The sequence below is a fragment of the Alligator mississippiensis genome, chromosome 2, assembly GCF_030867095.1.
Source record: "Alligator mississippiensis isolate rAllMis1 chromosome 2, rAllMis1, whole genome shotgun sequence".
Taxonomy (NCBI): Eukaryota; Metazoa; Chordata; order Crocodylia; family Alligatoridae; genus Alligator; species Alligator mississippiensis.
This window is the reverse complement of record NC_081825.1, coordinates 274057417-274083096: the sequence shown is the minus strand read 5'-3', so window position 1 is coordinate 274083096 and position 25680 is coordinate 274057417. Positions and strand designations below refer to the sequence as shown.

General features: G+C 43.1%; 1 protein-coding gene across 2 annotated transcripts in view; it reads left to right on the top strand.

The window, feature by feature from the left end:
* The window catches only part of TTC7B (tetratricopeptide repeat domain 7B), a 266729-nt gene that overhangs the window by 145546 nt on the left and 95503 nt on the right, over positions 1-25680 (top strand). Inside the window, exons 16-17 of one of the 2 annotated variants that reach the window (XM_006271821.4) lie at positions 12108-12224; positions 25519-25616. In XM_006271821.4, coding sequence (XP_006271883.1) covers positions 12108-12224; positions 25519-25616 — 215 coding nt within the window. The remainder of the gene's footprint in view (positions 1-12107; positions 12225-25518; positions 25617-25680) is intronic. The other variant, XM_059723173.1, reaches the window with a different exon arrangement.

Here is a 25680-nt window from a genome sequence, read left to right as displayed (position 1 = left end):
TAAACTGCAACTGCATTAAGCACATAGTGGCTGCATTTTTCTCTCTCTTTTCTCCCTCCTTTACTCCACATGTATTTACTTTTAAAGCTGTTGTTTTGTGAACTACAGCTTAGTGAAACTTATGCTACTGATGTAAGAATTGTGGAAATGCTAAGGGGAAAGCAAATTAAAAATATTTTGTTCAGTGCCAGATGGAGCTGCTGTGCTCCTGTGTAGTTCATTTTCCAGTAGCTCTCTTTCCCCATCCTAACCATTCAGGATTTTACATGAGGAACTTTCCTCTGCTTTTGACTTAAAGTATCACAGCACTTGCCCCAGTATTATTGGCTAGATGAAGATCACCTAGGCTTAGATGCATTAGACACTCAAATGTTGGTGATGAGCCATGGCATAATGACTAATTGGGTAAGTCTCCAAAGAAGGTTCAATAAATAAATTAAGAGGCTCTCTTTATCTGATTGCAAAGAGCAGTTTTATCCTTCAGTTTTCTCCTTTTGTTTCTCATAAAAACAAGCCAGCATGAAATTAATAATGTAAATCTCTGTTGATTACTAGGAATTCTAGTAAATACTACAGAAAAGAAAACAAGGAAAAGAATAGATATTGATTCATATCCATTTTAACATTCTGTGAGGAACTTGTCTATTGTATGTGAAATCACAGTCCCAGAAAGAAAGAAGAGCTTAGGGTGAAAATCGTTTATGCCAAATCTCCATATTAACAATTCTCAAACTCTTCATTCTCTTCTGACTAGGTACATATTCTTTGTGGCCCAAGCTATTTATAGTATGTAATCTTTAAATACCATTTTTTTTATTTATTCTGATTCATGCTCCACCATGAATAAATGAATAAATAAATAATCACTTGGTTAGGTGAAGTTATGTTTCTTAATGAAATATTTATAAAGTTGCTTTCTTCACTTTAGCTTTTTTTTTTTTTTTTTTTTTACTTATAGTGTTATGTTACAGTTTCAATAAACCACTGGAGATCAGCATGATTTAACAAAAAGCTACTTGATATACAATAAGCAATAAATAATAACTGCTAATATTATGCTTCAAATTAGTGACAACTCCAAGGGATAACAGCTGACAGGCCCTTCAAGTAGCAGAAGTAAGAAACAGAACGACTATTTGAGGAATGCAAGTGTGTTATTTTAATGTTAAGCAGTAATCTCGGAAAGGAAAGACGTATGGTAACAGGTCTGAAGACAACTGAAGTTCACTGTTTAAACATTTACATGTGTTGAAGTGTGGTAGAAATTTTTCCTTCTAAGAGTATGTCATAAAATCATTTAAGAAAATGGCTCAACCTAACTGACAATTATATTTACATTTTTTTTTTTTTCCTGGTCCCTGAGGACTGTTTGAGGGATGCTGTTTTTGGGAGCCAGTAGTGTAATAGAGGCTTTTTAATCACTTCCTTTAGTCATTAGTCACAGAAAGTCCATTTTTTCTCATAGCTAGTCCCTCAGCCACCAGAATGTAATAAATTGCTGGTCTCAGATGGTCACATAACAAAAAAAAAACAAAAAAAAAATCAACGCTGGCACTTATTGACAGTCTGAGGGGCCCTTGTGTCTGATTCGTGTAGAACAGGGGGTCCTTGTGAGCTGGATCCAGACCATGGCAGCAGCCAGCGGCGGACTTTAGCACAGGCATCACTCACCCCCACTGCTGAGATGCATCCAAAGGGGCTCCATATCCTGGATTTTGGCAATGGGGCCCACCTTGTTCACCCTGCCTCCAAATTCTTGGATCCTGTGAGAGCCCTGTGGATTGGACAACTTAATTCTTTGGGCCGTATATTTGACACCCGTCATATGCAGACTGAACTTCAGGTCTTCCCTGCGGTCTCTCCGGGTACTTTTACATCTGCTTCGGGGGTGGAGGGTGGTGATGCTTTAATTAGAGCGGCTCCATGAGCCATTTTATTTAAAGTGCTGCAGCATCTCATGCATCAGTGTCCCTGCACTTGAAAATGGTGGTAGGGGTGCTTGAACTTGGCAAATAAACTAAAGCTTGGCAAATGAGCTTCAGTTTAAGCACCCCCACCACCGTTTTGAAGTGCAGGGACACTGATGCGTGAGATGTGGAAGTCCGCATTCCAGCAGACTCAATTACTTGAGTCTGCTCTGATGAGCTGTAATTACAGTGCATCGGAGCAGCCTCCACACTCATGTACAGGCACGTATCTTAGCTTCCATTTTTCTTCTTTGAATATAGAGAATTCTAGCTTGGGCAGGGGAAGGAAGTGAGGTAGAAACTGATGGCTTTGGGTAGGAAATCCCAGTGTACCAGGCACACCACTGTTTAGAAAGCTGTGTAGGTGCACCTTTTCTGTTTGACAGTGGGATTTAACCTAATCTAGTTGGCTCACTTTGTACATCTTGGCAGAATGTAAATATTGATGATTCTCCTTTAGATCATCTTTTTACCAATTGGTTTGTCTTCCCTTCCTCTATTCCGCACTGCTACAGCAGAGAATGCAGCAGCATGGTGGGGAGGCAAGGTGTGGGAGTCAGGCCAATATGGTATATATAAATTGAACTGCTTCTCTTGTTCATAAGCAGAAATATTGATACTTCATTATGAGAAATGCATAGTAGAAATAGTGATTGAGGCATAAATGCTCCAGAGGAAATTGGCCAGCATGAGTTCTCTGAACCTTTTTCAGGAAACTGTTTTGTGACTCTGGCAGATCAGATTCTTTGTCCAGAGTTTACTTGGTTCTGTCCCTTTTTCTTTGCTGCTGCTGTCATGTGACAAAAGAAGAACTGGTGAACTGGTTGTCTGCTCAAAACTGGAAGAGACTTTCCTAATAATCAGGATGGGCATAATAGAAGTCGGTTTACTCTTTTTCATTATATTGTTTCTGTAAGCAATACAAACAGCAGAGTTAGTGTGTTGGGACAGGAGTGGAAAAAGCTAAGGTATTTTGCTTTAGGGTTTTTGTGGGGTTGGGGGTTGGTTCAGATTATCAGGCTTTTGGAAGAAATTAGACTGTTAAGCTACCCTGGGTCTTCGTTGGGGAGAGTGGTGTATAAACTGAATGAATAAATAAATAAGTAAATGTCAGTAGCTGAAAAGTTGTATGAACAGGGTTTCCTGATACCTGTATTCAGTAACCTGTTCTTGTTAATTATGTTTTGTTTGTATGTAATATTAGGATGAGGAAGAATCCTTCCAAATTTGTTGATACTTTCAGCAAAAATGAGAACCTTATGTGACTGAGGAGAAAGAGGTTGCTGTCTGTCATATGGCAAGCATAGCTTATTGATAGGTAGAGGTGCCTATTGATTCAATTTTCTTCTAAAAAAACTTCAAAATAAATCATCATGAAATTACTCTTCTAATTCTGTTATACCTTCTGTTAGGCAACACTGTTGTACAAAATACTTATTAAAATACACAAACTTTTAAAATTGTCCCAAAGTCCACTTAGATATCTCTGAAAAATTCTTCTTACCACTGAAAAGTCACAATGGACCTGGTTGGTTAGGTCTGGCATCACTGTGTATGCAATCAACTTGGTACATGCAGCATATATCTAGAAGTCTGGCTTTATATGTATTTGACTTACTATGTTGGGTATATTGATAAATACTTGATAGAATTGATGCAGTCCAAATTTCTTTTAAAATAAGGTGGCTTGTACATGAAGTAAAATTCATTCTACCTTAGCGTGTTTTCATGTTGGCATTCTTCTTGTAGGCTTAAATTTCTGAAATAATGCTATCTTTCACTTTTGATGAACACCAAACCTCCTGATATGCAGAAATTGAATCGGAGTGTACTTTAATTTGAACCTGAAGTAACTCTGCATCAAACATTAAAGGGTTATTTGTCAAACTTGGGTTGTTTGGATAAATTCATAGAATTTAGGGACACAAGCATATGTTAAAACCATCTACTCTAACCTCCTGTCTATAACAGGGCATTAAATTTACCCATTTATCCCTGCACTAAGGCCAGTAGCTTGTGCTTGACTAAACTATATATTAGAGGTGCACCGATACATCGGTCCAATATTAGATTGGCAATGATATAAAGAAAACTGATTGTATTGGAAATTGTCCTGATGTGGTTGATAATTTGGCTGATAAATGCCCATGCATGCATGCAACCACACTGCAGCACACTGGGAGCAAGGAGCAGAGCCTGACAGCTTGGAGAGTTGTGTGTAGCTGATAAGTCGATTGTGGTGGAAGGGGCATGGGGAGGCAGATCAACGCCACCTGAAGTGAGGGAGGGAGTCGGGCAGGGGCTGGGGTAGGGGATGCCCAGTCAGGGTGGGGTGGGGTGCACCAGGCTCTTCCTGGCACATGGGGGGGGCAGGTTTGGGCCGGAGCTGCATTCAGGGCGTGCAGCAGTGGTGGCGCTGGGTGGAAGGGCTATGGGGAAACTATGGTGAAATTTTGGGTGGCTGCAATCTCTTCTGTAGTTCTCCTCCCAGTGCCACTGCCAACCGTCCCAAGCCAGCCCCATACTGGGAAGAGCCTGGTGCTGCCCCAGTCCACAGCTGCAGCCTGCCCTGCTCCGCTCAGATCCAGGGGCATACTGCCCCCCCCGTGCCCTCCTGGGGTACTCACAGTGGTGAGAGCTGCCCCCTGCATCCCCCAGATGAGCCATGGCTCCATCCTGTGCCCCACCTTGGCTGGGCAGTGCCTGCCCCAGCCCCCCTACCCAGCCACAGCCCTGCTCACTCACTTCAGGGCCTTGATCTGCACCCCCGTGCCCCTTCTCTCCCCCCCTCCCCTTCCACCACAACAGACTTACCAGCTGCATGCAGCTGTATCAGAAATTGGATCGTAGCAGCCGATATGCCTCACCTATATACTATGTCAGGTGAAGAAATTTGCTTAGACCTTCATTTGGTGAATAGCTCTGGGGTAGTGAGCATACCTGGGAATACAAAACTGAGCCATCTTCCTTTGGTTGGCCAATGATAGATGGGAGGGAGGGGAAGTTAATTGTCCTTTTGTTTTGGAACCTGCCCCACCCTCCATCTAATTTTCAAACCTTTGCCTAGATTTTGGGGGCAGGGGGAGGGGTTCTCTAGCTTTTCCATAGCTGCCTATCTTAGCTGAAATGGTTTAGTCAGGAATGTTCTGCCTTGGGGCACTAGAGCATGCCTCCCTGCTCAGCTGGAGAAGATAGCTTGGGCCAAAGCTAGCCCACCCCACCCTGCAAGTGGGGTTTGTGGGAGAGGTACAAAGCATCCTGGGGTGCTGGGGGATGGTGAATTAACTTGAATCCGGAGGGGATCTGGATTAGAAGTTCAATAAATCCATTTAACCTAAATCGGTTAATTCTGATGCTACATCCATCCAGGTTTATCTTTAAACCAGTTTCAGCTATTTTGAAAGCGGTTTATGTGCACTGAGCTTCTGTTGTGTTAGAGATTTGAACCGGTTTCTAAGCACACTGATTTATGTCAAACTTCTGTCCCTAACCTTTGTGCTTATAAGCAAAAAGGGAGCTTTAGTGGACAGTAGTGTCCTTCCTTAATCTTCTTTTCCGGTTAGGGAGGAAGTGACTGAGGATTCAGAGAAAGGTGACCCCTTAATGTAGACTGTAGGGACCCAGAGAAATTGGTTGCATATTGGAAGGCCTATGACCCCCATATTAAAAGTTTTTTCCATTCATAGTATGTAAACAAGGAAAGCAGGAAGTATAATCCTTCCCCATTATTTAACCAGCTGCTTAAATAGATCTTTGTCTTGCTTCATTCTTCTGTGTACTGATTAATGTGTTTTTCTTTAATGTCTTCACAATGAATCTTCCATCCTTTGCATGACTTTCTTTACGTTTTGCCCACACCTTTTCAGTAGCCCAAAACTTTTCAGTAGATTTTAAAAATGTGAAAAGCTGTTATTTAATGTTCTTAATTGCATCTTCTTTCAGCTAGATTTGTGGTGGTGCAAAAGACTTTCTTTGGGCTGTTTTTCTGTCTTCACTTAAACAATACAAACTCCCATAGGAAGTGCTACAGAAAAAAAGAAACAATACATTTAGGAAAAAAAAAACAGGAATAAAACACAAATGTAGACGAAACTTAATCCAAGCAAGCGTACTGAAAATGTTAGTCTTTCATCAGCATGCTAAATTATATCCGATTATGATAGCGAGGGTTTTGATTCACAACAGAATTTGACAGTGAGACCATAGAGATACGTATGGCAGTATTTATGTAATTATTTAGCCTGCATACTTGGATCTGAATAGCAGCCTGAACTTCTGCAGCTCATGCTGCCTGTGGATCACAAAGCATTTTCTGAATATAATGTCCTAAAATTCCTGTAAAATATAAGAGCTAATTGCATTCTATAGAAAGTTCATAAGGCTTCTACTATAACTGCTTGATTTGCTGTAGTCACCACGTTATCAATGAAATGTCCCATAAACAAATCTTCTTATCAAGCAAGATCAAAGATCTTTATCATCCCTTCCGTGTCCCAAAAAACTATAGCCATGATCAAATCAAATTTCATAGGACGTGGAGACTATTTGTGCTTTCACTTCATGCAGTGCTGTTTCTTTGGCAAGACCTGGCATTGCTACTTGGATCCAGAGGCAAAGTTCTATATCTGAATTTTGGGGGGATTGCTTGAAAGATTCCCCCAAGTTTGCTGGAAATATCAAGTCATGTCTTCTCATCAGGGCTAGGCATTCTGGTATTCATCTTCTTTGTGTTTTGGTGTTTGTTTTTTGGGGTTTCTATTGTGGTGCTCTGGTGATGCTTAACCATGATGCATGGAGGGAAGTCATCTGCCACTGTAGCAACTTTGGGCACATTTACACCATGCATTTATTCCAGCCTAGATTTACTGTGCACTAAGCTACCCCACAGTCGTGGAGCCAGTACTGGGAGATTAAGGGTCTCCCAGCACTGGCCCCTGCTGTCTGATTGCAATGGCGGAGTGGGGGCTGAGACATAAGGATTTCCCTGCCCCTGTTCCCCTGTCACAATCTCAGAGCAGGGTCTTGGAGCTTCCATACTCCCCACCCTGGCTCCTGAGCCCACCCCAGCAGCAGGCAGCTCCTGGGGGTAGGAAGCCATCCCCCACCCCCGGTAGACAGCTAACCAGAAACAGATTTTGCTCCCAATCGGGTATCTACACAAGCACAAGAGCACCATTAATGCTAAATAAACTTGCTACTTACATTTGCAGGAAGCAAATATACTTGGTATTATGGAGGTTTATAATAAAGTAAGCATGTGCACATAAACTATGCTAATGCAAAGTTAAGTGTCTCGTGTACATGTGCCCCATGTCCATGAATTTACTTTAAGGTCAAGCTTTTGCAAGTATTTGATCACTCCCCATTACTTTCTTTTCTATTTTTCCAATTTTTAGTGAATGACTCGCTTCAGTATAGCCTGGTACAGATCAGAAGAAAATGTCCAATGATGAGCATGTAAAAAATTAGTTCTTTGACCTATGACATTCTTTAGGCCTTGGTGTACTTCTAAATAAGATAGTTAGGTACTTAATGAATACCCCTCAGATGAAGAATCAGAGAGGATATAACGTGGTCGTCTGTGATAGTAGGGAAGTGGCCTTGATGATTCATGAGGTTGCTTTCAGTTTAGGCATCTCACATGGGACCTGCAGTTGCCTGTATCACTGAGGAGGATCTGGTTTCAGTGTACCATTGGAAAAGCATTGCTCAAAGGATATCTTAGAATCATAGAAAATTAGAGTTGGAAAAGACCTCAGGAGGTCATCTAGTCCAACCTCCTGCTCAAAGCAGGACCATCCCCAACTAGATCATTCCAGCCAAGGCTTTGTCAAGCCAGGCCTTAAAAACCTCCAAGCATGGAGATTCTACCACCTGCATAGGTAGTCTGTTTCAGTGCTTCACCACCCTCCTAGTGAGAGAATTTCCTAATATCTAACTTAAACCTCCCTAAACAAGGATCATTGGTCCTTGTTCTGTCATCTGTCACCACTGAGAACAGTCTAGCTCCATCCTCTCTGTAACCACCCATCAGGTAGCTAAAGGCTGCTATTAAATCCTGCCTCAGTTTTCTCTTCTCTAGACTAAATAAGCCCAGTTCCCTCAGCCTCTTCTCAGAAGTCACGTGCCCCAGCTGCCGAACCATTTCCATTGCTCTCCACTGGACTCTCTTCAACTTGTCCACATCCCTTCTATAGTGGGAGACCCAAAACTGGACAGAGTACTCCAGATGTGGCCTCACCAGTGCAGAGTAGAGCAGAATGTTTACTCCCCTTGATCTGCTGGCAACGCTATGAATGCAGCCCAGTATGCTGTTAGCCTTCTTGGCAACAAGGACAAACTACTGACCCATATCCAGTTTGTAGTCTACTGTAACCCCCATGTCCTTTTCTGCAGAGTTGCTGCTTAGCTAGTCGGTCCCCAAGCTGTAGCGGTGCATGGGATTGTTTCATCCTAAGTGCAGGATTTAGCATTTGTTCTTGTTGAACCCCATGAAATTCCTTTTGGCCCAGTCCACAAATTTGTCTAGGTCACTCTGAATCATAGCCCTACTCTCCAGTGTATCTACTACACTCCCCGGCTTGGTGTCATCTGCAGCCTTGCTGAGGGTGCAATCCAGCCCATCTTCCAGATCATTAATGAAGATATTGAACAAAACTGGCCCCAGGACCAACCCCTTGGGAACTCTACTTCGTACTGGCTGCTAGCTAGACATTGAGCCCTTGATTACTACCCATTGAGCCTGACAATCCAGCCAGCTTTCTGTGTACCTTAAAATCCATTCATCCAACCCATACTACCTCAGCTTGCTTGCAGGAATGGTGTAGGATGGTATCAAAAGCCTTACTAAAGTCAAGGTATATTACGTTTACTGCTTTCCTGGCATTCACGGAGCCAGTTATCTCATCATGGAAGGCAATCCAGTTGGTCAGGCATGACTTGCCCTTGGTGAATCCATGCTGACTGTTCCTGATTACTTTCTTCTCCAAGTGCTTTGAAATGGATTCTTTGAGGACCTGCTTCATGATTTTTCTGGGGATTGAGGTAAAGCTGACCAGTCTGTAGTTCCCTGTATCCTCCTTCTTCCCTTTCTTAAAAATGGGCACAATATTTGCCCTTTTCCAGTTATCCGGGACCTCCACCATTTGCCATGATTTTTCAAAGATAATGGCTAGCAGCTCTGCAATCACATCAGTCAGTTTCCTCAGCACCCTCAGATGCATTGCATCTTGGGACGGTGTGTAAAGGAGCAGTTAAAGTAGTCCTACCTTTTACCTTCTAAATGTTTTTTCACATTTTCCTGGGTGCTTCTATTCTTCCTTCTCTCTCCATTTCTTTTAACTATCTCTTTCCACTAACAGAAAAGACCAGTGCTTTTTTCACCTAGAATGTTATGCCACTCTGTGGTGCCAAAAGATACTTTTATAAAATACATATGCCACCTCATTTACCTAAACCTTGCTTAGATCTACAGGTCCCTCTTCCCTGAAACTCAATCAATAATTCATCCAGTGAGGACTGTAGCTGGTTTCCTCAATCTGGGTCTCAGTAAACATTTCTAAAGCTTTAGTTATTCTGTCCTCTTGAGCCATTCAACCTTGGGGGAAAGAACTTTTGATGGTTTGCAGCTGGTGTTTGCAACTTTGAAGCCTGTATTCAGGGTAAAAAAAAATTGCAAATCCATCTCCCCTCCTTAACTGCCACGCATTAATTTGTAACTTGGGGCAACTAAGTTAGTAATTGAATTAAGGGACTTTGGTCCTTCCATTTTAATGTTATGATAGTCGCTTTATTTGTATTCTTCCCTGCTTCCTATCATTATATGTAGCAGTGTAACTGATTAAATCTGAGATTTAATTTCTAATTTATGGTATTTACCTGAATCTAAGACAACTTGAACTTGGTAGACCCCCACACTCCCATAATTAGATGGTATACATGGGAAATTATAAATTTGTTATCATTTTCTAAGTGTAGAATCTAACCATTTGGGGTTAGGTTTGTGCCTCCCCCATGCTGCCCCATGCCTGCCCCCTGCAGCCTGCTGTCCCCTCCCCCTAATTGCGCCAGAGTATAGCCAGTGCTGCAGTGGGTAAGCGGATGGGGGGGAAAAGGCAAATGTTGGAGGTGCAGGTGACTGTTGTGGCTCTGACTGATCTCAGGTCAGGGGAGGGGTTAGAATGGCAGGAACTGCTTGTGCCCTTCCCTTTTACCCTTTACTTGTACTCTAATATGAGACAGAGGCTTCTTTTCCTTGCATTAAATGGGAGATGAAAACCTTGTCTTGCATTAGAGTAAATATGGTTATACTTACACAACCTGTTTCCAGGTGTTTGGAACTTCTGGCAATGTTTACACCAGCAGTGGCAAACCTGTGGCACAGGCAGCTGCTGTGGGTGACATATGGCACATCACAAAGGGGACAACAGCATGTAGGGCAGGAAATAGGCCAAGAGGTGGGACAGAGGAAGAGCATCAGTGGCACTCAGGGAGAGTGCAAGGTGAACTTGTGGCATACCTGAGATAAAGGTTGGACCCCATTGATCAACACCATTAAACTAAGATCTTATCTTTTAAACTAATAATTTTCAACCAGGGTTTTGTGAGATCTTTTTAGGGATGGCATACAGTATTATCACTGCTTAGGTGTGCCAACACCCAAACATGATTCACACAATAGACTCCAGATTTCAAATAGGAATCCATAGTGTCACAAGCATTCTGCTCTGTTGTGGTTTGTTTGCCACAAAAAAATTGCTCTATTAGTTTTTCTCTAGTCAAAAAATGATTGAAAACTAAGAGATGGCATGAGAATGAGTTACAGCTCAGCTTTTAGAATTGTCACTTATTGGTGCTCATGATGTGTGGAGTGGAAGAGTAAATAAAAGTAATAGGTACACTGTCCGTGCAAAAGTACTTTCATGTCTTTTCAAAAACAAGTAGCCCTTTTCACTTTCCCTTTTGGTTTTATTCAACATCATTGTATATTGTTAACTTCTAAATAATATCCTGTTTTCAAAACTTCTGTAGATCAAGGGTTGGCAATGTTCTTTACTGACAGCAGGTCAGATTAATGTAGTTTGTCCCTAAGGCTGCTGCTTCCTTTGCCAGTGGGTCTCCCCTCTGCAGAATGTTGCCGTGGGCCACATGGTATTTTGGTGGGCCAGATCAAATCTCTCTGAGCTGTAGGTTGCTGACCCCAGCTGTAGATGAATGTGCCTGCTTTGTTGCTTATAGCCAACATAAGAGGTTATGGCTGCCATCAAAATATTATATTAATACGTAGTGTTATTAAGATGAGAATACTACTAGTTTCTGACTCATTTAACCATCATAGTTACTACCCTATGAAGAATAACTATCAAATTTTATCACTGAAAGTACTGGTTTCCCAAGATTGATCTGATGATGGAGCATATTACAAGAAAATATATTCTGCTGTCAATTATTTCGACCTTGAGTTATAGATCACAAAAAAATGACCCAGACTTTTTATCAAGAATAAGAAACAGTTCCTGAAGACAAATTTATAGTAGTGTATCATATTTTGTCCCACACAGCTCCCACGTGTTGACATCTATGTCTTTAGAATGTAACCTTAGAATGTAAACGGCGTTCTTTGGGATCAAAATAATGGCTCTGTTACTGTAGGGAGACTTTTAATTTTATGAATGTATTAAGAACCTGTGAGAACAAGTGTATATACAGTGTGACTGAAGAAGGTCTTCTGTGTCAGAACAAGATCTCCATTAATCCAAACTTTGGTGAACATCATCTAATTTACTAGGTGCATCTTCTCTACCAGAAAATGAGAAGCACAACAGCAAATTTGTATCATACCATCAATTACTCTACCAGCAGAGCTCATATTAAAATGATCTCTTTGTGCATGAGGTGTTTGTGACCATGTAAGGTGGTATGTGGACAAAAATAGTCAAATCCTACCGTTCCAGTGTTTGGCAATATAAAGTTAACAATTCAGTTTCTCCTTCAATGTTTTTCTATATGTATAGGTATCGGAAGTTCTTGCTGTTTGTTTTCAAATCAGTGTTAGTTCTCTCAAATTAAGTATAATGGTTTTTGCTTGATTTTTTTTTTTGTGATTTTTTTTTTTTTGTCTAATATCCTCCTTTCTATTAGATTATTGTTTACAAAAGTCAAACTGGAATCCCTGTGTAGAGGCCCAGATGAAGCACTTCTTACCTGTAAACATATGCTACAGATTTGGAAATCCTGTTACAATCTCACTAACCCCAGGTAAGATGCTAAAGAATCCCTGAATGTAGTCCCCCATGCATTGAACTTCATCAGAATTCTAGATTAGGAATTGTATATCTTTTTATGTTGCATTTATTGCTTGGAATTTAATGTATTCCTGGTCAGTACTTAAAAAAATATTTTAATATAAGGCTGTACAACTCTTGTGGCAGAAGTGACTAATTAGTAATTTAAAAAAATTAAACTACGAAGAGGTAGAATGTGTTTACATGTGCTTTTCTATTTTTATAAAACAAATTAGAAGTGGGATTAATTTGGCTGTGTCCACATGTGTAGTTGGTGTGAAGCAATAAATGCTGGGGCAGTTTGAGTGAGAGTAAACTACTCCTGGGCCTGGGGCAGCAGGAATTTGAGCTGGTGCAGATTAGCAGTTTGAGCTGAGGTGAAGTAGGCCCAGGCTGGCAAGGGGCATGGCGGGGGGGTACAGCGGGGGGAGTCCGGATATCAGCCCCAGGCTTAGGATGGTGAGATTGAGTGGCTGAGAGGCTAGCTGGAGCATGAGCATGCTGAAAGTGTGGAGCTGTGGGGCTAGGCAACAGGCAGAAGTCTATCCCCCAGCTAGTGCACAACATACACCTGTGGTCATCACCTACACATGTGTTTAATCGTGGTAAATTACGCCAGCATAGGAGAGTACTTTCAGGGACAGTACTATCTTATAGGGCTGTGCGACATTTCACCGGCTGTTTCATTTTCTCTGTTTTGACTTGCTTTGAGCTCAGAACAGTGAAATTGAAATGAAACAGAGGACTTCGAAACAGCCTTGAAACGAAACGAGGCCAGTCGAAACGTTTTGAAACATTTCAAATTTTGAAGCAGCAGCTAGGTAGTGTGAGGCAGGGGAAAGCCAGGGCTACACTCCGCAGCCCCATGTGGTTCTGCCCAGCAGAGAGCGCAGCCCTGGCTCTCCCTGCCTCCCACCGCCAGGCTGTGCTCTGATGGGCTCTGCCAGCCCCATGGAGCTCAGCCTGGTAGTGGGAGGTGGGCAGAGCTGGGGCTGCGCTCTGCCTCCTGCCACCGGGCTGAGTTGAAAGGGGCTACAGGCTGCTGAGACCTGAGCCCAGTGCAGGGGGCAGAGTGCAGCCCCGGGGCTGTGCCACACTCCCTCCCCTCCTCCCCCCGCACCGGGCCTCATCCAGCTGACTCGGATATGGGGCTGGGGCAGATCAGGAGGTGTGGGGACCTGCTGTCCTGATCCCGGGGCAGGGGAGGGTCTCCACACCTGCTGATCTGCCCTGGGCCCTGCACCCTCCTCCAGCCAGCTCCAGTATGGGGCCAGGGCAGATCAGGTAATGTGGGGACCCGCTGCCCTGATCCTAGAGCTAGGGAGGGCCCCCACACCAGCTGATCTGCCCCGGCTCTGTACTGGAGCCGGCTGAAGGAGGGTGTGAGGCCCAGGACAGATCAGCTGGTGTGGGGACCTGCCACCCTGATCCCGGGGCGGGGAAGGGTCCCCACACCAGCTGATCTGCCTCAGGTCCGTGCCGCTGGCCCCAGGAGGCAGCATCTGTCTCCTGTCGGCAGGCAGTCAGATCGGGGGCCTGCCAGCACCCCTGAGAGAGCTGCGCGGGCTGTGCTGGAGTCCTCCCCAGGGTTTGGTCCACCAGTCGGCCTGCTGGGTGACAGGAGATGAGAACTGCCACCTGGGACCAGTGGCAGCACTGATCATCCTGGCGCCGATCTCAGGCGGCAGCACCTGGCTTCACTTGTCTGGCAGGCAGATCAGGGGCTCGCACCCACAGGAGGACTCCAGCACAGTCCTGGCAGCCCTCCTAGGGGTGCTGGCAAGCCCCTGATCTGCCTGCCTGCTGCATTTTATGTTTCCCCATAATAATACACCTTGCTGGCAGTTCTGTCTTGCTTTTTATACTGTTTTAATTGTATAGCTTCAAAGCATTTTTCCTTGCTGGTTGGTTGATTAAAGTCTGAACAAAACAGGGAAGAAAAGGGGAACCATCACATTACAATTGTTAAATTGCCTGCTTCCTGTTTTTGGATTTGTCCAGGTGTGAAGACTTGTATTTCTTGCAGCTACTGACTAGCTTGGTAATTAAATGTGATGGGTCTTGAGTGGCTAAACAGGATACCTAAAGGCACTGGTTACTGGACCTGTCTTTGGGTATTTGTTTAACAATGGGGCAAATTTGCAATTGCCTGTACAGGGTGCCGGTCTTTTTATAAAACTCCAGACAGTCATTGAATGATTGAGACATTGGTAACACCGTAGACATTGGATGCCTGTTTTGAGAAATTTGAGGATGTTTCATGTGCAGGACATCTTCCTTGTATTTAGTGCACCTTTTACAAATTTTGCTTGAAATGTATATTTAGTCTTTTGTCTTCTCAAGTTCCTAGCTCAGATGAAATTTATATGTAGTTTCCTTGCCTACTGGCTTAGCCTTTCTCTCTTGCTTTCTTAGTTTGGATAGATGCATGTGATAAGTGTCAAGTCTCTGCCAACAATTTTCCTTTTAAAGGAACTATCGCTCTTATTATTTTATGGAATGGGTCTGGTATTGGGTGCTGCAAGCTCCACTTTCTCTATGCCTTAATGGGTTGCAACTATAGCGGAGAGTTGTTGTTTTATTTATTTTATTTTTTTTGTGGCAGATTTGTCACCACAGTCCAGTCTTACCTTAACCACTGTCTTGCACTTTTGTGCAAGAGACGCTGTCCAAGCTTTGTCTTGCCTTAACCACTGTCTTGCACTTTTGTGCAAGAGACGCTGTCCAAGCTTTGTCTTGCCTTAACCACTGTCTTGCACTTTTGTGCAAGAGACGCTGTCCAAGCTTTCACAGCCATCAAATTTTTTTTTTCTGAATTCCTGGGCTGAGCAGAATGGTTGCAATTTATTATAAGCATTATTTCAGCATGAAGCTTATGTATGCAGCATTATAAGAATTCTCATACCTTCCAATATCTACCATTAAATTTGTATGCAGCACAGAGCCGTAATCCTGCTTTGTCATTGCTTTCCTGATGTGCTCAGCGTTACTCTGCCTAAAAATACTTGAGTTAAGTAACACCTCCTCCAGATACCAGCAGGAATTCTGATTTGCTCTGAACCATAAAAGCTTACTCTTGGATTTTGTCCGTTCTGAATACTAATTGTTGATAACTTCTGATCTCTTCAATTCTCTAAAGAGGAAAAAACTGATTCTAGAGCACCTGGTAATCAACACCATTTTCCTTGCTTCTTCGCCCACCTTCCCTGACACTAACCCAGATTTTGAGGGTTGTTAATTGTGATTTTAAACAATCCTAGTAATTCTCTTGAAACAAACAAATAAGCAAGTCTGCAGGAATTTAAAATGAATACTAAAGTGGACCAGAGTTTAGAAAAGGACCGGTGGATAAATGCAGGATCATAGGAGATCTTGCCATTTTCCAGCTGGTCTAATAAAAGGTATCATTTTGGAACCAAGAGTTCTAGTTTTTTGTAGGATCATAGGAGATACTTTTATAAACTGCATCACCTCTGCACTTGTAGAACTGTAACAACACATGCTCCTGACATAACATTGGGTGTTTTTTCACGCCAGTAATAGCTGAATGTGAACAAAGGGTGCTTGTACATGAGCAGCCAGGCTGCTGACACTCTGATTACAGTGCATCAGAGCAGACTCAATTAATTGTCAGAGAAGGTGGGTGAAGAAGCTTTCGAGCTTTAGGTAGAGCACCTCCACCACCATTTTTGAAGCATGGGCATGCTCACGCATGAGACATTCCAGGCGTTTTAATTGGAGTGACTCTCGGAGCAGCTCTAATTAAAGAGCACCCCCCCACACTCCCAGAGCACATGTATAAACACCCAAAGATTGTGACCTCCACAGACGTATCCATTTAATCCTGTTCTGCTAATGTATAGAGAGATTAATGGAGTCTGCTGGAGCATGGTAATTACCACATTCCAGCAGCCTCCAGCATTTCGTGTATCAGTGTCCCCCATGCTTCAGAATGGTGGCAGGGGCGCTTTGTCTAAAGCTTGTTCATTTTTAACCACAATCAACAACCCACAAAACTTAGTATCAGAGAAGGTGAGCAAAGAAACTTTTGAGCTTTAGATAAAGCATCACTGCTGTTCTTTTGAATTGCAGGGACGCTGATACATGAGATACTCCACGTGCTTTAATTAGATCAGCTCTCGGAGCTGCTCTAATTAAAATACTCACCTCCCCTCCCCCCACTCCCAGAGTACATTATGCTCATTCACAGAGCATAAATGCCCAAGGATTGTGACCTCCACACACATAACCTTTTAATCTTGTTCTGCTGATGTATAGAGACTAAATGGAATGTCATGACTAAGAATTAAGCCAGAATGAAAGGGGCTCTCCCTTGGTTCCATCTCTGGCCCTGTCACAGACCTGCTCAGTGACAAACAAGTCATTTTCTATCCCTTTGCCTCAGTTTCCTACTCTACAATGCCAGGATAATATTACAGACCCGCTTATATAGCTCTTGAGGTATGAACAAACAGACTTTTGACATTTAAAAAGGGAGGGGGGGCTGCTGCTCAGGAAGGTTCAGAAGTGGTTACGTTGCAACTCCATACATGTGAATAAGCCTGTAGTGATTCAAATGTAGCAAAACCACTCCAGCTTGAACCCTGCTTCACCCATGGTCAGAGCTGGAAGAAGTTTGGTCACTTGCATCATTACAGGCTCATGTGTAACGGAGCAGGGCAGCTGCTGCACACTCCTGAGCAATAGCAGCAGCTTCCCCTCCCTCTTTGAAGTTGTTACAAATATACATATGTCCATACTTTTAAAAAGACAGATTAAAAGTGCTGAATCAGAACTGGTTGGTGGCATTATGCCAGTCACTGACTACTTGAACAACCCAAATTGGAAGTCAGTCTTAATCCCTTAGTATTGTATCACAGAAATAAAGATGTGCAAGCTGACCAAAGTAAATCCAGCTGTGATATCAGCAAGTGCTCTCTGAAGTCCATTTGGAAGGCTCATCCCAGCCAGCTACAGTTTTTGAACACAGAAGCTGTTTTTGAAAATAAACAGCCACAAATACCTGGTTATTTAAAAATAAATATTTAGGTGCTCTAATATAGCTGGCTAACATTTTTTTGTATGAACAATTTTTCCCACTGGAAATTGGGGTTTCTTTGAAATTAACTTTCTATTAGAAAACATCTTATTTCATTTATTTATTTATTTTTGACATAATTCTCAGTTGGGCTTTTTTTGATTCTCATTTGTAGCTGATGTTTTGAAACAAAATATGTTTGAAAATGTTGTTCTAATATTCCTTGTATTAATGCTTCCATTTTAGAATAAAATAGTTTTTATGGTAATTGTTTTGTAGAAGTCAAACATTTGTTCTAGTTTGGAATGAGAACTATAGCAAGTTGCAATGTCAGTTTGCCAGAAGCTTGAAATTCCTGAGCAACTTTTTGCTGTGCCACGAGAGGTGCCAGTTGAACCAAATTTTACAGAAGAAAGTTGGTTGTGTCATCCTCAATCTGTTACTTATTGAAAGCAGCTCAACACTTGCACCTTAGTAATCTAATAGAAATCAAATAATCAATTTGTGAGCAAACATTTTTATCTTGGACCTGATTTAAAACAAAGCAGAATTTTTTTTTAGTAGATGATTAAAGTTGAAGGTGGAAGGTTAGGATGATTAAAGAATTATGCTCATGTCAAATGCAGTGCATCAAATTATTAAAATATGTGTAAAAGTAAGTTTAGATATATTTTTCTTTGCATTTTCGTAGTTATCAAAATGTCAATGAAAGGTACCTACCTCCTTAAAAAAGCTCAGCCCAGTTTAAGAGAGTATAATATAGATTTATAAATTTTCTTTTTGGTCTGTTGTTGTACTATAGCTAGTAAAGAGCTAAGTTTCACCATAAATTAAGTGTACTAAAGGATGTTGTCATGGACAAGCTTAATTTGAAGAAATATCAAAATGTAGGTTTAATTATTGGAGGAAGCAGAACTACCTATGATGTCAGGAAAGTAATTAAAAGGGTAATTTACACATTATCCTAGCTCTACTCTTTAGCAGCATTTGGTGTGACATTGCTCATGGATTAAGGAAGTAATTAATACAGCAGTCAGCCAAAAAGAATATGCCAACTGATGTAATAAGTAGCTATAGCTTGGTCTGCGTCCCATATAGTTCCCTTTATTTCCTGTGAATTTCTATAATAACATCATTTTTGCCTAACAGTGATGTTGGTGTCAAGCTAAAATGGCACAAATAAGATTTTGCAACAGCTGTTTAAAGAAAGGAAATAGTTTTGTTGTGTTTAAGGCAAATAACAAGTTTAGTTGCTGAATGGAAAGGGAAGGGCAAAAAGCCATTCATATTCTAATGTAGTAGGCCATTTTAAAACTTGAACAGATAGAAAAATACTGAAAAGTGGACACGTCTACATGTGCACTTTAATGCCCAGTAGAATATTTTACTGCACATGAAAGTGTCACCTAAAAAAAAATGACATCACACTAATGTGCAGTAAAATAGATTACTACATATTAAGCATCACTAAAAAGCATGTAAATGTGCTACTGCATATTAGCCCAACCTAATGTGCATTAATTTAGTACCTCACTTTGGAAGTACTAAATTTAGTGTGCGTTAGAAAAGAGGTATTAATGCATGTGTAGATGTATTCTGTATTGCATTCTGGCTTAAATCACATTTTAAATGGTGAGTTCAATTGCATTAATCTTACTTCTTACTGCTGAGAGAGAGGATTTAGATATGTTTGTATCATATTACATGTAAGTATAATAGTGTGAGAGTGGTGGTGTAGCTCTGGTTGAGAAATTATGTGAGGGGCAAGGATTTCTTAGGGCAATTATCTTTTATTGGGCCAGCTATGTAGCTGAGATATAGACAAGCTTTCCAATGTCAGACCTTCTTCCTCAGCTGGGATCTGGGTTTTTCATTTCCTGTAGAAAAATGCAAATCTTCCCCTTTAGCAAACGGCTCTCCACAAGCTAGCAGAGTTCCAGCCTGCAACAAACTGCTTGCAAAAAGAGGGTGAAATATTCCCTGTTCTTCCACTCCTGGCTTTCAAATAGGGCCTCCCAACTTTGCCCTACTTGTCATTAGAACAAACTCTCTGCTGCCCAGAAATCAAGTAGAACACAGCTTTGTCTTTGCGAGAAATGCTTAACCTATCAGCAAGTTTTTGGTTGTAGCCGTGTTGGTCTAAGGACGTAGACAGGCAAGGTTCTTTGGGTAGATGTGATATCTTTTATTAGACCAGCTGAGTAGTTGGAAAAAAGTTCTTAACAAGCTTTTGGGTGCAGTCACCCTTCATCAGGCATAGGAAGTCTCTGCTGGTCTGAGGCTCATTCCTTGGACTCATTAGCTTCTCTCATCTCTTGGAATCTCAGACCAGTCAGAGACTCCCAGTGCCTGATGAAGGGTGACTGCACCTGAAAGCTTGCTAAGAACTGATTTCCATCTACTCAGTTGGTCTAATAAAAGATATCACATCTACCCAAAGAACCTTTCCTGTCTGTAACCTGTAAACACACCTTCACTGCCACTATCAACACCCTCATAAAGAAACCTTCAGAATCCATGGTTCCTACACATGACTTTCCCAAAATGTAATGTACCCGATCCAATGCAACAAATGCCCTCGTGGCAACTACATGGGTGAAAATAAACAGTAATTGCGCCAGAGAATGAACTCTCACAGGAAAAAATATAAAGGATGGAGACAAACACTCACCATTAAGAGCACATTTGTCACAGAACAACCCCTCCATCTCTGACCTCACTATACTTGTGCTCAAGGGAAACCTACCCAACACTTTTAAAAGACAAACTTCACAGCACGAAAAAGAAGCTAACCTCAATAGCGACATTATAACCTGTCTGACATCTAATTAACCAGGTAAACTGCCTGAAGCTGACTGCTTGCATTCTCTTATACGTTTCCCTCACTTCTCCTACTTGCCTCCTATCTCTACCCATTGTTTTCCAAACTTCCGCTCATTTTCACAGACTTCTTTTTACACTTTAGCTTAGTGGCCTTTAACCTTTTTAAGTAGGAGATCACTTTTTGAATTAAAGTCCAACCCAGGATGTACTGCATGCCCCTCTTCCCAGCTGGTCAGTCTGTGGAGGAGGGAAGCGGCAGCAGGGGAGGGAGGGGGGAGGCAGATCGAGGCTCCTGCAATGAGGGAGGCAGTGGGGCAGGGGCAGGGGTGTGTGGGGCCCTGGCCAGGCCAGGTGGTGGTGTTACACAAATAGCCAATTGCTCAAATCATGAGCGAGACCTTATGAGGGAGGATAAGGCAAGATGCCACATTTATTGATTAAGCGGTTTTACACACACACACACACACACACACACACACACACACACACACACACACACACACCCCAATTTCTGTTCTGTGCTGGTATACATTACCAGTCGTATCAGTGTTCGGATCAACTTAGTGGTCAGCCAAGGTGATCGTGAGTAGGAGCCGGGTTCCTGCGGGTCCAACTTGTCAGATGAACCGATGCTCCAGGATCACATGCAGAACAAGACCCAAAATCGATATGTCTCGCCCCATCTTTTATAGCCTTGTCGATTCACTCAGTCCTCTGAGCTTTTGCTGGAATATTACTGTGTTCTTTCTTGAAGGTCAATTGTCATTGTTCTTTTGCTGTTCTGGGGCAGATTCTTCTTGTTTGGTCTTTTATCTGCCTGCATTCATCAGCCAGTCACCAGCTGATGTTTTCCTTTTCCACAGAGACTCTCACCCATTTTCTCATGCATACAGCATACAAAGGTCAAGCCCTTATGTCAAGCTACAGAGCAATACAAAATGGAGTTTCTTAAGTCAATGCAAAACTCAAGAGAATACATAAGATTAAAAACAATAGACAGAAAGTCTATTTGTATAACCGTGGAAGGATTGCAGACCAGGCAGCTCATCCAGGCATGCAGAGGGGCTCCCATCATTGCACACACCCCAGGGGAGGCCCAGGGGGCACGTTTCCCCTTCCCCCTCCTCCCCCCCCCAACCTGTGTGCAGGGTGGAGGCGACTGCTGCTGTGTGCTGGGCTTTGCACCCCAAGTGCTGCTGCAGTTGCCTCCGGAGTGGCGTGATGCCCCGTGCATCCCATCACTAATTGGGCAGGAGGCAAGGCTCAGCTCAGCGACAGGAGGCATGTGGCATTATGCTGCTCCCAGAGCAGCTGCAGTGGAGTTCGGGGCACAAAGCCCAGTGAACAGCAGCAGCTGCCTCTGCCCCACACAAATCAGGGGGAACACATGCCCCCCAGGCCTCCACTGGGGTGCGTGTGTCTGTGGGAGCCCCTCCGTGCACCTGACCGAGCTGCCTAGGCTTTGATCCACCCACCACCCAGCCTGGCCAGGGTCCCACTTGCCCGGCAGCAGGCCACAGAGGGATTGTCCCACTCACCTGGCCCAGCCCACCAGTGGGACATGCATGGCATTGTGCTGCTCCCAAAGCAGCTGCAGCTCTGTATCTCAGTCTGGGGGTGCTGAGTGTGTGTTCTCATGAATACACTCAGCCCCTTCCAGACTGAGATCGACTGTCAGAGTCTCTACGATTGACCGTCTCTACTGCTTTAGCTTCCTTTCTACCTTGGAGAAGTCATAGCAGCAAAGTCTCCCAGTGCTTGAAGAAGAGTGCTTGTGCCTGAAAGCTTGCAATAAACATTTTCCAACTATTTAGTTGGTCTAATAAAAGATATCACATCTACCCAAATAACCTGGCCTGCCGATGTCCTTAAATCAACACAGATTTCATAGATTTCATAGACATTAGGGCTGGAAGGGACCTCAGAAGATCATCAAGTCCAGCCCCCCGCCCGAAGGGCAGAAAGTCAGCAGGGATCATAGGATCCCAGCAAGATAAACATCCAAATGCCTCTTAAAGGTGTTCAAAGTAGGTGCTTGAACCACCTCCGGCACCAGTCTATTCCAAACCTTGGGGGCTCACACAGTAAAGAAGTTCTTCCTTATGTCCAGTCTGAAACGGTCATGGAGGAGTTTGTGACCGTTTGACCTTGTCATCCCTTGACGCGCTCTGGTGAACAGACGTTCCCCCAGATCCTGGTGAACACCCCTGCTGAAATTATAGGTGGCCACCAGATCGTCCCTGAGCCTGTGCTTTTCCAGGCTGAAGAGTCCCATGGCTCTTAGCTTCTCATCATAAGGCTTGTTTTCCTGCCCTCTGATCATGCACGTGGCTCTTCTCTGGACTCTCTCAAGCTTTTCCACATCCTTTTTGAATTGTGGGGCCCAAAACTGGATGCAGTACTCCAGCTGTGGCTTCACCAAGGCCGAGTACAACAGGAGAATGACGTCCTGGGATTTGCTTGAGAAGCACCTGTGGATGCAAGCCAGCGTTTTGCTTGCTTTACTAGCTGCAGCATCACATTGAAGACTCATGTTCATCTTGTAGTCAATTGTGACCCCCAAGTCCCTTTCATCTGTAGTGCTAACCAGTGTAGCACTGCCGAGCTTATAAGGATGCTGCAGATTTTTCCTCCCAAGGTGGAGAAGCTTGCATTTTTCGGTGTTAAACACCATCAGGTTCTCATCTGCCCATTTCCTGAGCCTGTCAAGGTCAGCCTGGATCACCCTCCTGTCCTCAGGTGTGGATGCTTTACCCCAGAGTTTGGTGTCATCTGCAAACTTGGCCAGTCCGCTCCTGACACCAACGTCTACATCATTGATGAAGATGTTAAATAGCATAGGCCCTAGGACAGAGCCTTAAGGGAACCCACTGATCCTAGGGCACCACTATAATTGACTTCTGTCAACTACGACCCTCTGGGTTCGACCACGTAGCCAATTCCCCAGCCAGCGGGTCATGGTGAGGCCAAGGCTGCAGTTGGCCAGTTTTGCCAAAATGTGATCATGGGATACCAGACTGAAGGCTTTTTTGAAGTCAACATATGACATCAATCTCTTCCCCCTTGTCCAGGTGATGGGTCACCTGGTTGTAAAAGGAAATGAGATCGGTCAAGCAAGACCTACCTGCAACAAACCTGTGCTGGCTATCCCTCAGGATGTTGCCATCAGCCAGTCTGTTAAGGATGGCCTGGATCACCTTCCTGTCCTCGGGTGTGGACAGATGCAACCAACAGCCCTGCAACTTGGGAACAAAAATTCATAAACTGGCTAGATACTAAGAACCAAGGACTAAACATTAAGATTTATGGCCCATGATGATTTACCCATCTCTACCCAAGGAAGGTGAGATTGACTGCAGCCCCCCTCCCCTACTTCCCTTGTCATAGACCTTGATCTCCCAGTACTCAGCTTCTTTTCTTTTTTTAATTGTCTGGTACACCTGAGAATTTCTCTCAGCCCCTCCCCTACACTGTGCTTAACTTGCTGTGCCTGGCTCTAGGGACCTAAAGAAGAATGTCTCGCTTTCAAAAATTTGTCTAACTTTATCCCAACTACAAACCTGGTCCAATAAAAGATATCACCCTAATAAATCCTTGCTCATCTTTTTAAAGAGAATGTTAATGTATCGTGAGAAGTGCCAGATTAATATCCTTAAAAAAAAGTAATCTGTATCCACAGAATGTTTAAGGCACAGTCGGCATCAGTTCAAGCTTCCCCACAATGTCCTGCCAGAGTGCCTTACCACTACGTTGGTGGGACTGCTTCAGGGATGAGATTCACTTACTATTCCCGTTTCAGTTTGTAGACACCACACCCCCCCCACCAAAACTACCTATCGGGATGCTAGTAGTGATGGTTGGTTTGTGTTACAAACTAAGGAATAGAATGAAAGCCAGATTAGGAACAGTATGTAGGCATACAAAATCTTATTTAGGCAGGATTTTGGCACCTCAGAGTGATCAATCCAGTAAACTCTGCTTTAACTGCTTAGGTACCTTAGAGTCTGAAGGCTTAAATTTTGGCCAGTAAAGCTGCCTGTGCCCCTACAGAGATTGCCAAATCAGGGATTTTGTGGCATGGGATTCATCATTGTCAAACAAGACAAGGCTCAAATATAGTAAGCTAGAGATGAAAAATGCCTATGGTATTTGATTACCAGCGTCTTCAACTGTCCATTTTATATAAACAATTACTGCTTTACTTTTAATAAAGTGTAAAACTGAATTTATTCTTCTACAAAACATCCACTTAGTGCTTCAGGTCCCTCTTAAAACCAAGATTTTTGAGTAGTTGGCAATCCCCATATCTTCCTTCTCTGAATCTCAGCTCCTTGCTCTTTTGTTTTATTTTTGGTGTGTCTGTTGTATCATTTAAATTCTAGGTTCTTTTAAGCTGATCAAAATTTTATAGATAGCTGTGTAAATTACTGCACTATGTAAAAGTTTATTATAATTTAAGGGTTAATGTTTAACTTGTAAAGCTGTAAAAATACATTAATCATTTTGAATGGGTGTATCTTGTAGAGGTGCACCAATATATCGGTTGCATATTGCAGAGGTTCCCAACCACCGAGCCACAAAGGGCTGGCTGCCAGGTTGCAGCACGAGCCCCCACTCGGACCTCCATCCGTCCGTCCGGGCGAGCGGCTTCCATCACCAGCAGTGACGTGCAGGGTTAAAGCTGGGCTTGCAACTGCCCTCACACCACTTGGCTCTGCTCCACTTAAAAGCATCCCTGCTCTTAAAAATGGTGGTGGTGGTGGTGCTTGAACTAAAGCTCATTTGCGCTTTAATTTGAGCACCGTCACAGCCATATTTAAGCTCCGGAACACTGAACCCCTAGACGAGCCACCCATGGCTCTGTCCTGATCTCCTCCCCGGCCCTGGGTTTCATTCACCACCCTGGCTGGGCAGCTCCCCCAGCCCCTGCCCCACTCCCTCCCTCCCTCCCTCACTGTGGGGTCCTCGATCTGCCGCCCCCCCCCCCCCAAATGCTCCTGCCCTTCCACAGACTTACCTGCAGGGCACTGTTTTTCATGCTGCCCTGTGAATTGGCTGCATTTCTGTAAATCGGTTGTCGGATCAGTATCAGCCAATATGGCTGGTTAATATTTGGCTATTAGTATCGGCCAAGAAAATCTTTTATCAGTGCACCCCTTGCATCTTGTGCACCTCTACTTCTTGTGTCATGAAAAAAAAGTTAAAATAACCCACGTTTTAATCTGGGTTTAATTTTTTTATTTTAATGTAGCTGTTTGTGAATGAGGGGATTTATTTAATACTGAACTTGGCTATCAGCTATTCAAACTTTTGACAAAAACACTTGGGGGGACACACTATATAAAGTTGTTTCACAGTATACAATTTTACATGTTATGTAACTTACAATTTAAATACTGTATTACAGTGATTCTGGACGTGGGAGCAGTTTGTTAGACAGAGCTATTGCTGATAGACGACAGCTTAATACTATTACCTTACCAGACTTCAGTGACCCTGAAACAGGTGAGAATTGACATCTTAAATAATAAGGTGGAAAAAATAAGTGGCCTAGTATGCTTAGTTGGGG